Source organism: Thermobia domestica, chromosome 15 (genome assembly GCF_964235325.1).
Source record: "Thermobia domestica chromosome 15, izTheDome1.hap1.1, whole genome shotgun sequence".
NCBI lineage: Eukaryota > Metazoa > Arthropoda > Insecta > Zygentoma > Lepismatidae > Thermobia > Thermobia domestica.
The window spans coordinates 89389943-89403640 of NC_137468.1; the positions used below are offsets into that span (position 1 = coordinate 89389943).

Sequence of the window (13698 nt, forward strand, 5' to 3'; positions counted from 1 at the left end):
CTGTTGACTTTCACAAATCAGGTGAGTTGTTGATGAATTTTATTGTAATTTAAAGTCAGCCTTCAGTACTATAAATGACCTATAGTCCTACACTCAAAAAAAGATTGGCTTAAAATCTACAATCTAGGTTATAGGTTAGCAGTCCAAAATCTAGCTATTTTCTGCGTATAAATGCTTATTTCTGAAGGTCATCTAGCCTTTTTTTCCTGAGAGGTTGTTGGCAACACTGCTCAGTTGTGTTGACGCATGATGCAATGTGAAGTGCAAGACAACAAATATTTTAATATAGATCTATATATTTACATTTCCAGCAAGAAAAATGCAGGTATAAGTAATTCATGATACAAATGAATATACAAGCTTACATTTATGCTTGATATATTTCATATTAATTGCATGTACTTGTGATATGGTGCAAAAACAAAGTGTTTACGTTTAACTATAATGTTTCGTTAATCTTGTTGTTTCTTGTACCTTCCTCATATTCTAGGCAGTATCAGCGCAATGGATTTTAATCATACAGTTCGTTAGCAGTGGATGTGATATATATAATTTATAAGTACAGCACATAAACATATCACCCCTTTTACATAATTATTTATTTTTGTCCTCCTACCACCGGATATCAGAACAAAAAAAGTGACCTTGCATTTTTTGCGCTCGTGTGTGTTTGTTTGAGTGCTCCTGTCTAGAGTTGCCAAATCAGCACTTTGTGGCTAGATATGGCCATTTTGAGAAACTTGCTGGCCACAAATTTTCAAAAAAGCCCACTAGTAGCTTTTCCAGCCATGTGCAGTTGCGTAACTACAATGGAGCGAGTGGACAATTGCTTCAAGCGCACAGTAGAAGAGCTCAAGAGCGAAAAAAGAAAAAATAATACAGAAAACTATTCCTTATGCAAAGAACATTTGAAAACTATGACTAACAGCTGATACTGGGGGCGAATCCAGGAATTTTTGAGAGGGGGAGCGCAAGTCTGAAAAATAAACTTGATACATTTTTCAATATTTGGTTCGCTTACTAAAAATGTGGACTGTAGTGCTTCATAATTCGTATTTATCTCCGCCCTTCTGGAGGCGGCATTGAGGAAAGCCATGTTGTTCAACAACACGAGAGAATCCAGGATTACCATGAACTGGAAACGCATATATTATATGCAATTAATGGAGAAAGCATTATGAATCTTTTGAGAGAGTTTTTTTTTCAGTCTTTGAACAAGCGCTTCATTACTTACTAATTTATATTTTACTACTCCGGATGGAGGGGCGTTCGAGCCCCATTTCTGGATTCCCACTGGGCGAAACCCGGACAATCGTCACTGCATTGTTTGTCTAGCTAACTGTCTACTGAAAGTTTTGCAGAATGATTCACTGCAATCAGCGCACGGCTCCCCCTCCTGGTTTCCACTCCATTATATATATATATATATATATATATATATATATATATATAGATAGATAGATAGATATAGATATAAAACCAGGTGAAATGCGTGGGGCAGGGCAGATATGAGTAAATCGATAATCGATCGATCCTGGGCGCAGTAAAACTAGTTACGACACTGGCCATGTGCTTTCTGCTTTTAACCATTTCTAGCCGTTTTCTGAGTTCAACCACTTTTATATATATATATATATATATATATATATATATATATATATATATATATATATATATATATATATATATATATATTGTGTGCAGTGGCGTATTTACGATTTTGTTTCGGGAGGGGCTTTGCTAACTTTCGGGGGGGGGGCTTTGCCTGGAAATGTGAAAATTCTGCAAGATATTTCATTTAATTTACTATACTAAGTAAGATTTCGGGGGGGGCTTAAGCCCGGAAGCCACTGATTGTGTGTCATTTTGTTATTTTCTGAAGTTTGATTCGTTGTCTAATAGGCAGCATTCTAAACCGCACTGCTAGAATTAACTTCTTAAAATATAGCATTAATGGTCATATTGATCCCTCTTCTTAGCTTGGTTATACAGTAGAGAATGAGTTGAAAACCTGTAAATGACTTCCTGATTATATAGGCATCCTTAGAAGATGATGCTTTTCAGCGTCAATGAGGATTTCAAACCAGTGAAAGATTTTGACTGACTTACCTTTAGTTTTCACCAGTGGCGGATCTAGAAGCTAAAAACTGGGGGGGGGGGCTACCAGAACCCAGACTATGACAGGTATGTCATGAGTTTACTATAAAGTTTCAAAAATATATAAATAATACCTTAAATTATTTTTGTCACTGAAAAAACTGGGGGGCCTAGGCCCCCCGGCCCTGGGCTAGATCGCCACTGGCTGTCACTTTAGGATTTGAAGATAATATCGATAAAACTGAAAATCAGAGGCAACCATAAATTCATGCTTTCAACTGAAGAATTTTTGCAAGAAATAAATAAGGAGAGTTCATTTTCAGAATTAGTTTCGTTGATTTTCTTTCATACCAAAGCTTCCACATTCGAACGAGGAAGTGTGTACTCAACCAGGGGAATATAGTAAAAAATACACTTAGTAACAGGTTGAAAACAAAAAAATCTTCAATTTTAAGAGCAATATTTGGGGTTACACCGTGTGCAAAAGTGAAATTTCTCTATATGAAATTTCAGCCACAGTTTTGCAACTATTTGAAACAAAAGCAACCCGGTACAAGCAAGACAAAAGAACGTACTTCTCAACCAGTGTTTCTTCCAGACATGTTTTTGGGGAGCACTGTCCCCACGGAGCTCTGAAGGTGCCCCCTCCGGAGAAAACCAAAATAATACATTTATAATATAATAATAAATAGAATAGTACCAGCAGTGCCCTCCGGAATACTAAGTGTGCCCCCCGGAACATTGTTTCTGAAATAATCACTGTTCTCAACCTAAAGTAGATGGTGATGATGCCATTTATTTCTGTTAGGGGAGTTTCCCTTTAATTTTGTTATTATAGGAATCGAATTTATTTAGCTTTGTCTCAGCGCGAAAGCTTGCTTTTTTTTTTTTTTTCCTAGCCATTTGTGGTCATTTTTAGCTATTGATTTTAGCCAATTTTTTCGTTGAGTGTTGGCAACACTACTCCTGTCATAGGCAGATCAGAATTGTTCATTTCAGTGCAATGATGTGTATGCATTCAACCCAGCTAAATTCAAGGTTACGCGTTTAGTGAGTCACTCAACAATGAAAAGAAAAACAAATAAATATTGTCAGCGGTTTGAGTAGTAAAAAAAAGGATGAAACAATGGGAGAAGTACAATTAGCTCAATTAATTAAGAAATGCGCTTCAGTTAAAGGTCAAGCAACAAGATACAGGCATTTGCAGAAACTATAAAGGAAATAAAGCCTAGTATACACAGGGTTGCCAATCGTTCCGATTCTGTCTGGACTGTACCGATTTCTGACTTACTTGTCCCGTGTCCCGACCGGACACTCGTCGGGATGCATATTGTCTCGATTTATCGATTTTCAAATTTAATTAATATTATTATACTGGGCCAAAGACTTTGTAATAGCCAAAGAATATGCCTTGATTTTAGTAATATCTTTTGTCAGTAATTCCTTAACAATGTTATACACTCATTTGTGATAAAAATTCTATATAGTTTTCTCTCTAAATTTTGTTTATATTGAATAAATTGCAGTTGATTTGGTTTGAATTTGTTGCATTTATTGTTTATACCTAGTGATGAGCAGTGGGTGGGAAAATAAAAAAAAAATAAAAAAAATAAGGTGCTGCATTCATTTAGGTTCGTGTCATTCTGCTGATTATTTGCATTGTTTTCAACGACTAGCCGTACGTGTAGTCGTCTCCAAGGGAGGGGGGAGCGCTCCAACACTGATTGTCTCGTCCCGATTTTTTCTTAAGGAAAATTGGCAACCCTGAGTATACAGGAAGCGAGAACGAGGCTAGTGTGTGTTAAGTTTGGTGAAACACGGTCAGATATAGAGCTCTTGGATGAGACAGGTGATCAAAAAATTCACAAATTTACAAGGAGTTTTATTATGATCCAAAATTCAAATTACAAGAATTTATTGACAGTTCTGGACAAAAACAAATTCAGAGTCAGCAAATAATAAAGCTACAAACTCTGGAAATTCGGTACAGTTGTCTATTTTTATTTTACCTACATTTTATGGTAAATACCAAAAGTGGTCCCCTTTTAAGGATATTTTCACTTTACTTATCCACAATAACGAGTCATTAAGTACAATTTGTAAATTTCAATACTTGCGTACTTCGCTCAAGGGAGAAGGTTTACATTAATAGCAAATCTGCCAATAGTAGACGTAATTTACGAAATCGCATGGAAGCTTCTAGTTGAACGCTTTTTTGAGAACAAACGGCTAAAGAACCGAAGTGGGTTGATGAACCGAAGTTATTAAATTTGTATTAGAAAGTTCTCGTTCTTGCAATGAAATGCGAAATTAAAATAATCAAAAAGTAGCAAACGGAGCCATTACAGGAGCTTAAAAGTCTATCTTAGTTGATGTTGAGCACCTGTAAATCTGTGGACTGGGGAGAGAAAAGACGAATTTAAAAAGGGGGGTTTATTGTGTAATAAAACATCCTCGTCTTAAGAAATTAATTCATACGAAGTATATGAAAGATAGACTCATTGTTTACGTTTACACTTCATTTTCAAAGAAAAAAGTATTTTGAGAATTTATTTAACGGCTAGTAAAAGAGGTGAAAAATGACAAACGGTCTAAAGTTTGAAAGAAAATGAAAAAACTAAAAATTTACACAAGGAATGTACAGATTACTATTTTTTATTTCTATACCGTCTAAGTACTTTATTTTAGTTGTGAGAGGTCATGTTGTTAATTCGTTAATGTGAGTGATTTTATACATTTTCGTAATAACTTTGTAGCTCTTCGCCCATTTCTGAACGTCTTTTCCATAAAATGACTCAGAACTCACCACGAAGTGGTGGCTGCATTTCGAGTTGCACCTAGGGGTGTTCGATAAGGCTGACGATCTATCGAACTTCGGGAGTGAAAATTTATCGAATTGTCATCGGTTACTCGAAAGCGTTCGAGTATTTGAAATTATCGAAGTTTCGGGTATTATCGAAATTTCGAGTACTATCGAAGTTTCGGGTATTATCGAAATTTCGAGTACTATCGAAGTTTCGGGTATTATCGAAATTTCGAGTACAGTAAAACCTGTCTTCAACGGACCCTTTATTAAACGGAAAACTGTCTTAAACGGAAATATTTCACGGTCCCATGAATTTTGGAGAACAAAACGTGTAAAAGCCCCTTCATTAAGCGGAAACTGTGTTACGCGGACAACGGAAAGAAAAATAAACATTTAACGGAAAATTCTGAGTTCCGGACTACAGCGTTTAGATGTTTCGACATTCTGTGAGACATATACATTACACTGTTTGCGATAAAATGTTCGTTCTTTTGTTAAATATTTCTGGACTGTGTTGACCTTCCCCAACCACTACTCATATTCACCCTCACAAATTGTCCTTAATCGCCGCAACTTAATCAAGAATCATAAGGAATGTCGGAAAGAAGAAAACGAGATATAGGAAGAAGAGGAATACAATACCGAGTTCCAAGAAAAGTGTAGAATAAATATATATCAAATTGTTCTCAGAAGTTTAAAGGAACTGCAAAAATTTGTCTTACGGAAAAATGATTCTGATTCATTTACTATAATTTCTTAGGCTAAAGTGTATGCGGAAAGTCAACTAGCCAAGCAGCAATGTACACAGAAAGCCCTGCTTGGCTATTAGAAACATAAAGAAAACATGTGCATAGCATATTTTGTATTTATTTTAATTTTTTTTGTGTATTTATTCGTAGAAGAAAGAGTACTGTAATCGAACAATGTACGTACAGCAATATATTTTCTCAGTATGCCCCTTTATAAGCATGTATTAAAAAAAAGAAAGGAAAGGTCTACCTCCACTAAGCGGAAACCTGACTTTAACGGAAATTTTTGCAAGTTCCGCTCGATTCCGCTAAAGACAGGTTTCACTGTATTATGGAAAGTTCGAGTGTTATCGAAGTTTCGGGCATTATCGAAAGTTTGAGTATTATCAAAGTTTCGAGTATCGAGTTTGTAGGAAGAAACTTTTCTTTCACTTCATCTCGAGAGAGGCAAGTTTTAAAATGAACACCCTGCATATATATACTACATGTACACCTATGATAACCTCGTTTGCATTGTTTCTTCTAAACACTCCAATAATACTGAACTTTTCAAAATATTCAAACGACTCCATAAATTGCGATCATACTGAGATCTTTCAGTATTTGCTGCTTTCAAACAATTCAAGACTCACGTACAGATCGAGTGTCTTAAACTCGTCGAATGTTTCTAACATTTCTAATGTCTCGAATACCTCGAGTGCCTTCAAAACTTCGAGTGTCCCGAACATTTTGAGTCTCGAACACTTCGAGTGTCTTGGACATTTCGAGAGTCTCGATCAGTTCGAGTGTCTCGAATACCTCGTGAGTCTCAAACATTTCGAGAGTCTCGAAAGTTCGATAATTCGATAAAATTAAAATTCTATATCGACGAAACGGTTTTGAAATTTTATCGAATTTTTATCGATTACTCGATTATCGGAACAGCCCTAGTTGCACCCACACCTTACCCAATTCTCCTATCAATTAGAGTGTGCTAAATTATGTTGATTTAGTCAAGGATGTTTTCTTAAATTCAGATTTTTAAATCAAATTTTATCATTGTGAGTCTTGAGAGCAAAGTTGCTATACTCGTAATGTAGCCATCTCTGCTTTCCTGTCAGCACACTTTTCCTGCAGACTCTGTGACAAGTTAGACACAACTTTCAACTTCCTGAGTATCGCATGGGAATGTTAAGAAGTCAAACTCATGAGCAGATTTATGATGCAAAAGTGATAAGATAGTCGCCCATGGAGGGGGCGACAGCTTACATTTTCTTCAAGCTATCAGCTTTTTACTCCGTGGCATCAAAATTTATTGAAGCTGCCATAAAAGTTCAAACAGATTTCCCCTTCGGATCTTGATTTCTTGCCTCAGGTAATCCCCTGTAACCCAACACTCGTACGTGTTGTCTCTCATCCACTGTCATAGCCAACAATATGTTCTCTGGATGATAGAAGAACGAGTTTCTCTAATCACAGGATCGATGATTCTTTTAATGTTGTTTGGCAAATGTCTCGTTGTTTTAACTACCTTGAAAATATGTTTAGGTTCATACTTCACTGACTGATATCTCTTTATGTCAAACCAGACAGGGGTATATGTCTTTCTAATGTAGTTTACGAGCGCTTTGAGTTCATTAGTAGGATTTGTTTGAGAAATGTACGACCATAAGGCTCGGTTTGTATATACATGTCAGCCATCGGAAGTGACTGACAAGTCTAGGGTCTCCTATAGCCACATCTGGAGCTCACTGCCCTCTCTAAGTAGCTCTGTTAGAAATTTTATGGCATCTTCAATAAATTTTGATGTCGCGGACTACAGTGAGCTGATAGATTGGAGAAAATATAAGCTGTCGCCCCCTCCAGTACCCGAAAACTTGACAACTTAACAGCCTCCATGGGCGACTATCTTATCACTTATGCATCATAAATCTGCTCATGAGTTTGACTTCTTAACATTCCCATGCCATACTCAGGAAGTTGAAAGATGTGTCAAATTTGTCAGATTCTACAGGAAAACTATGCGGACAAGAAAACAGAGATGGCTACATTGAAGCAACTTTGCTCTCAAGACTCACAATACCAAAATTTGATTTAAACAAAAATATAAGTTTAAGACAACCTCCTTGACTAAATCAACATAATTTAGCACATTCTAATTGATAGAATGTTGTTGGAACTCGAATTGCAGCCACCTCCTTGTGGTGAGTTCTGGGTCATTTCAAGATAAGAAAAAAAAAGTTGAGATATGCGCGAGAACCTACAAAATCATTATGAAAATAAAATGTATAAAATCACTCATATTAACGAATTAATAAAAAAACATGACCTCACATAGCAAAAATAAAGTACTTGGACGTTATAGAAATGAAAAAAGTAGTATGTATATTCCTTGCGTGAAAGTAAATTTTGGTGCTTTTTGTTATTTTCTTTCAAACTTTAGGCTGCGTGTGTGAACTGAAGATCCAAATTGTGATTATTTTCGTTACTTATCCATTGATTAGCACGCGTATACGCAACTTTTGAGCCCTATTAGAATTCGATACTCGAAAATTGATTTTTTTCGCTCCACCCTAATATATAAGCTTATCCAGTCCGTGCCCAACCCAACCCCCCTTCTTTTTTGAGGAACATACAAAACACGCATTCCCTCACTTTACATCTACAATACCTGTGCAGAATTTCATTCACTTCGATCCACTTCCTTATTCCTTTCGGGCTTCAAATTTCAAAATATTGGGTTAGGGCTTTTGCCCTCAATAACCGTTTTTAAGCAGAAAACACTAAATACATATTCGTTTATTTTTTTCCTTTTGTCCCTCCACAAAGTTTCGTTCGAAGTCTTCATGTCCTTCAAGCACTTCTGATATACTGTTATTAGCGGCTTGGATATTTTATGATCAAATTTTTGGATTGGTCCGTGCCCCACCAAAGCATTTCTTCGAGGAAAATATGAAATACTTGTCCTTTTACAGTTAAAAAATACTAAACATTCAAATTTCGGAGGTTATTGAACCCCATTTGATGAGATTTTATTACCTTATATGATTATATGGAAGTATACAGAGGTCTATTCTCTTTCTTAAGATATAGGTACATTGAAAATTTAGGGGGTAATTGGTAATTGTTATTAGAATATGAATATAAAAATTAGGTCGTATCCCATTCTTTGGGTAAATCATTGTCAAATATTAGTATGGTCACGTGGTCAGTTATTGACCTATGATGGGATTATGGGTCCAGATATTGGTACATTAATACGTTCCTCTTAAACTTCGTAGGATCACTTTCCTTAAATTTGAGAATTGTCAAAATGAAATTATCTCACTGGTTTTGATTATTCCCGCCTATGGGCCAAAATATAAACGTAAGCAATACGATGTATCACGTGGAAGGTGTTATTGACATTGATCACGTGGAAGGTGTGTACAGGAATACATTTCCTTTTCAAAATTTGTTGTAGTACTTCTTAAGTTTGGGAGTTATCAAATAACACTTCTACACAATCGTTGGTTTTGCTAAGGTAAACAATTGATGGAGGTTATTGACCTCATTGAGAGCTAACTACAACATATATGGTTAATTCTAAGACTTAGGTATATCGAGAGAGGTACGTAGGACCATCCTTTAAATTTGGGAATTGTGTTAAAGAGGCCCGAAATTTCAATGTTCAATACCCCATTAATATGAAACAATACTTTGAAATTTAGTGACAACTCATAGTCTAAGATCATTGGTGGTGGTTGATTTTTACCTTGAGCTTTAGAAATCTGATAGGTAATCTTATTGAATCTTAGAGTTGTAGTTATGACTCAAAGTCTAAAGGCCGTATGATACCTGATATCCTACAACACTTTGAAATTTAATCATGACTCACTTCTAAGGTGATGTAATCTGATTGGTTAATCACTGGCAAATTTACTGTTGAAGCAATTTGATTGGCTGATCATTATCTTTCATGCAATCTGATTGATTGATGACTTTCAAGTCTTTGCTGGATTCAGTTTTAAGTTTTGTTTAACATTTATCAATTACTGTATAAAAATTTCTCCTTAGGTTTCAAATATAACTGACGGTTCGTGGTTTGTTTAATATTTGTGCAGATTTATACATTCAGACACAAGGAAAACAGAGAAGAATATAGTGTCAATAAACAACAATTTAAAAATGCACGAAATTAACGGTTAATATCAAATACAGAACCATTAACAGAATTAACTCTGTAACTCGTTTCCTCCATTCAGTTTCCTTCCGTTACTTTCAGGATTACATCATCACTGAATGTCTCCATTGGAGATTATCTTTCATTTAGCAGCATCCAACTGGAGCTCAGCCTTGTAAATGAAACATTTTAAAAAGTGTAAACGACGAAGGCGAGAATCGAATACGGATTGCCGGATTACGAAACTACATCGCTAACCACTCATCTAAAGCGTTACTTATTCCGGTTCGCTTAAATAAAGAGTCTTTTCTCTTCACTTAAAACAGTAGCTTGTTAATAGTCAGATTGATTGACAAAACACAGGAACATGTAATTAAGGACTCGGAGGGAATTACATCACTGTATTTACTAAATTATCAACATTACAGAATTAAAAAAATAAAAAACTCCTTTATTTTGAATCAAATACGGCGCGTGCATTATACTCGTAAAAAACTAAATACAAATCAATTGCTATGTAGTAATCGTGTTTAAGTGGTCAAGGCGCTTGACAAGTAATCTGAAGGTTAGTCGAATTGAATCGCATCCACGACACAAGTATTTCTTTTACCTTAGAATTTTTGGTGGCGACTGATCGGCGATGACACACGTTTTATTTTCTGGTGATATTTGAATACTCGGATGTTTCAATACTTGAACTATCAAATCTTCAGGAATAATAATAATAAACGAATAATCATAATTAATATATCATAGAAGATTAAAAGTTAGGAGCTTATTATCGCTCAGGGCATAACATTACAACGAGAAATGTAACATTTGGCAGGAATATTTCGGTTTTGTTTAGCGTTGCTCACGAGAAGGGGAATTTCTCAAATCGTTTCTGAAACAACGCAAAAAAAAAAAAAAAAAGAAAAAGAAAGAGAGACGAGAGTTAACATTTTACATTCAAGGCGGGAAAAGGCTAATTCAAATTATCGTGTCGCTTTGGAGATGGAAATCGAGAGACGAGAAGGTATCATAAATATTTCTTTTTTATCTCTATTCTCGAAATAGTATATGTCCATTCTTTAAGTAATAATTGCTTTGTAGGCTGAATCTCGTACGCTATTTTGTTACTTTCTATTTCGGAGCTCTTTGAATTTCTTATGGTCTGTGTAGGTATTTTTGTAGGAAAGCTTTTATAATTACTTGTACATATCCTAAAAGTTAGTTTATTACATGCCTTACTGTTCAGTGATATTCAGTTATTTTTATTACAGTTCTTTTCCTCAACACGTGCAGAAGAATACTTTCTACATGAAACTTTAGTGGAACGCTTTGGTTTAAAATTTTGGTAGTTCCAGAATTGTGTCCAGCAGGTCCAGACACGCTTTCGAAATCTCGACTTATCTGTAAGTTTTGCCTAATTTTAAGGCAACTTTTAAAAAATTTAATACCGTTATTATTATTATTATTATTATTACCAAAAATTTAAGACCTCAATTTCACGTCCTATTGCAATGTAAACAAGTAAACAAGTTGATAGGAAAAGAAAAAGAAAGGATAAGAAATAGTTTAGAGGGATTAGTGTCTCCCGAAAGGAAACGAGAGGTGAGAAAGAATGTGTCAGTTCTTGGACAATATTAATATTGAAACTTCGGATGCCTAAACAGAAATTAAGTAGTTTTTGTCTTCACCACGATACATAGTAACACGCTTTCTTTGGATAAAATACCTTGGATTAGTATGCGTTATATTAATATTTAATGAAATATACATACAAATATAAAAAGGAATAGTTCCTATTTACAACGTTTGGTTGAACGGATATATGGAACGTGGAAATGGCGAACGAAAATATCATTATTTCTAGACAGACATTGTAGATAGACATGTAACGTCACTTTGCTAGTATTTAACCTGTGAATAAAGCTGTCTCCACTCTAACTTGTAAGGCCGAAAGAAATTGAGTATTTTTCGTTTTATTACACATCAGAAGTATGAATATTCGAGTTGATAAAAAGAACTTGCCGCAGCGAGAATCAAACCCGAGACCCCTGAATTACCAAACAAATACTCACGCTACTACGCTAAGACTGCTCTGTTAAGTAAGAGTCAAAAAACACTCGTGTATGCAGCAAATTCCACACGTTTACGATAACGACGAAACACACTGATTTCTGTCATGATAAAATACTATAGTCGAGAGAATTCTAATTTAAATTGAAAAACAAAAATAGACATATAGTTCCTCAGACCACTTTCTTTTCTGATTCACCGAAAGTATCTCCGTAATTTGTCTTTATTATACTTAGTAATACTCGTTTTAGAGTTATTTCCAGTAACTTTGAACGACAGGGACACGAACTCAGATACATAAAGGACATATTCAATTTCAACGGATCTGCCTCCGGGTATTGAACACGGGACCGCGATTACTGAACTTCTCAGGCAGTCATGCCGTGGTCAATGAAAACAACCCCCCATCCCCAATGACCCACTCTGACGCACCACCCACCAACCCCTTCCGACCCACCACCTACTAAAACACATCGTCATCAACTCTGACACATGATACACAGCATCTTCTCTACTGACTAACGAGCTTATACTTGTAATAAAAGCAGGTTGTGAAATTCTAACTAATCGGAGTTTGAATGTTTACGATCACTCGCTCAAGCACCGGTCTGTTAAAATAACGGTGGATTTGACCTTTACGATATAAAATGGTAAAGTGTTTGTCATATGCCAAATTTAGATGAATTTCAATTAAATTATCATGGTATAACTATTTCCTTATTGAATTATTGATACTTTTCAGTGGAAAAACGCATGAAATTTGAAAGTCACAAATCAAGGTAAGTAGACCAACGTACAGTCCAAACTTAAAATTTCAGTGTAATTAAGCGCACATTACAAATTTTATGTATATTGTTCTCACAACTTTATTGCTTGATTGCCCTGTGCCCTAAGCGCTTCATATACTAAACATAAGCTTCAGCAATTATTATAGTAGAAAGCGCATGGTTTCTGTTTCTCAATTTCTTTGTAAATTTGTTTCTCAACTTATATCGATCGTTCTCGATTATTTTTACAAACCAATCCACTACTAATTTTACATATATAGAAAGTACCCCCACTCTCATAAAGAACAATTTTAAACAATGCTATGAGACGTTGTGTTCATTTACAATAGAGAGTTAATATACTGAATTTCAGCTCCGTAAGTTTAACGGCTTGGAAATACTCAATTTTTTTTTTCGCAAAAATTCTGGATCCCCACTACCCCCTTAAGATATTATAATAATGAAAGTGATATGATAACATCCCAGTTCGGATTAGGGTTTAACTATATACCAAAAGTCATTTGACTTTGCAATTTGGCCGTGATGATCAGGCAGATATAGTTACATCCGCTTTTATATAATAATTTATTTTATATAGTGGTTCAAAAATGTATTGTTTAAAGTAGTTAGCTCTTCTAAAAACTCACAGGTTGTGTGTCTTGAAAGCCAAGTAGTAGTGTAAGTCCTATTGCTATTATTGCAATTACAAATATCAATATCCAAAAATATTTGAAGTTCTTTTTTGACTTAGAGATACTCATCTCAGGTGCCTAAACAGAAACAAATGAAAAAGGAAGGGTAATGGAGGCCTTGAAAGTAAAACGTAGACAAATTCACCAATGTTCAGAAGCATATTCTTAAAGGACGCTTGACCCTAGCAATAAGAGCTTAATACGTGGTTCTAATTAGTTGAAGTTATCCGTTTCTCGCCACCTACCATAAATATAGCACAAATGAACCACCTACTACTGTCGGTCTTCGTGCCCGAGACTGCTAGCGCAAATATTTAGTAATTATAATTATTTTTGCGTGGGTTCAAACCCTGCTGAGAAGCTTTTTTAATTCTTATATTTTATT

General features: G+C 35.3%; 1 protein-coding gene across 1 annotated transcript in view; it reads left to right on the forward strand.

Moving 5' to 3' along the window:
- The first annotated feature begins 233 nt into the window (after window positions 1–233).
- Window positions 234–13698, forward strand: part of LOC145671878 (beta-galactosidase-like) — a 96405-nt gene continuing 82940 nt past the window's right edge. The window contains exon 1 of the mRNA XM_081741106.1: window positions 234–325. Coding sequence (XP_081597232.1) covers window positions 320–325 — 6 coding nt within the window. The 5' untranslated portion in view covers window positions 234–319. The remainder of the gene's footprint in view (window positions 326–13698) is intronic.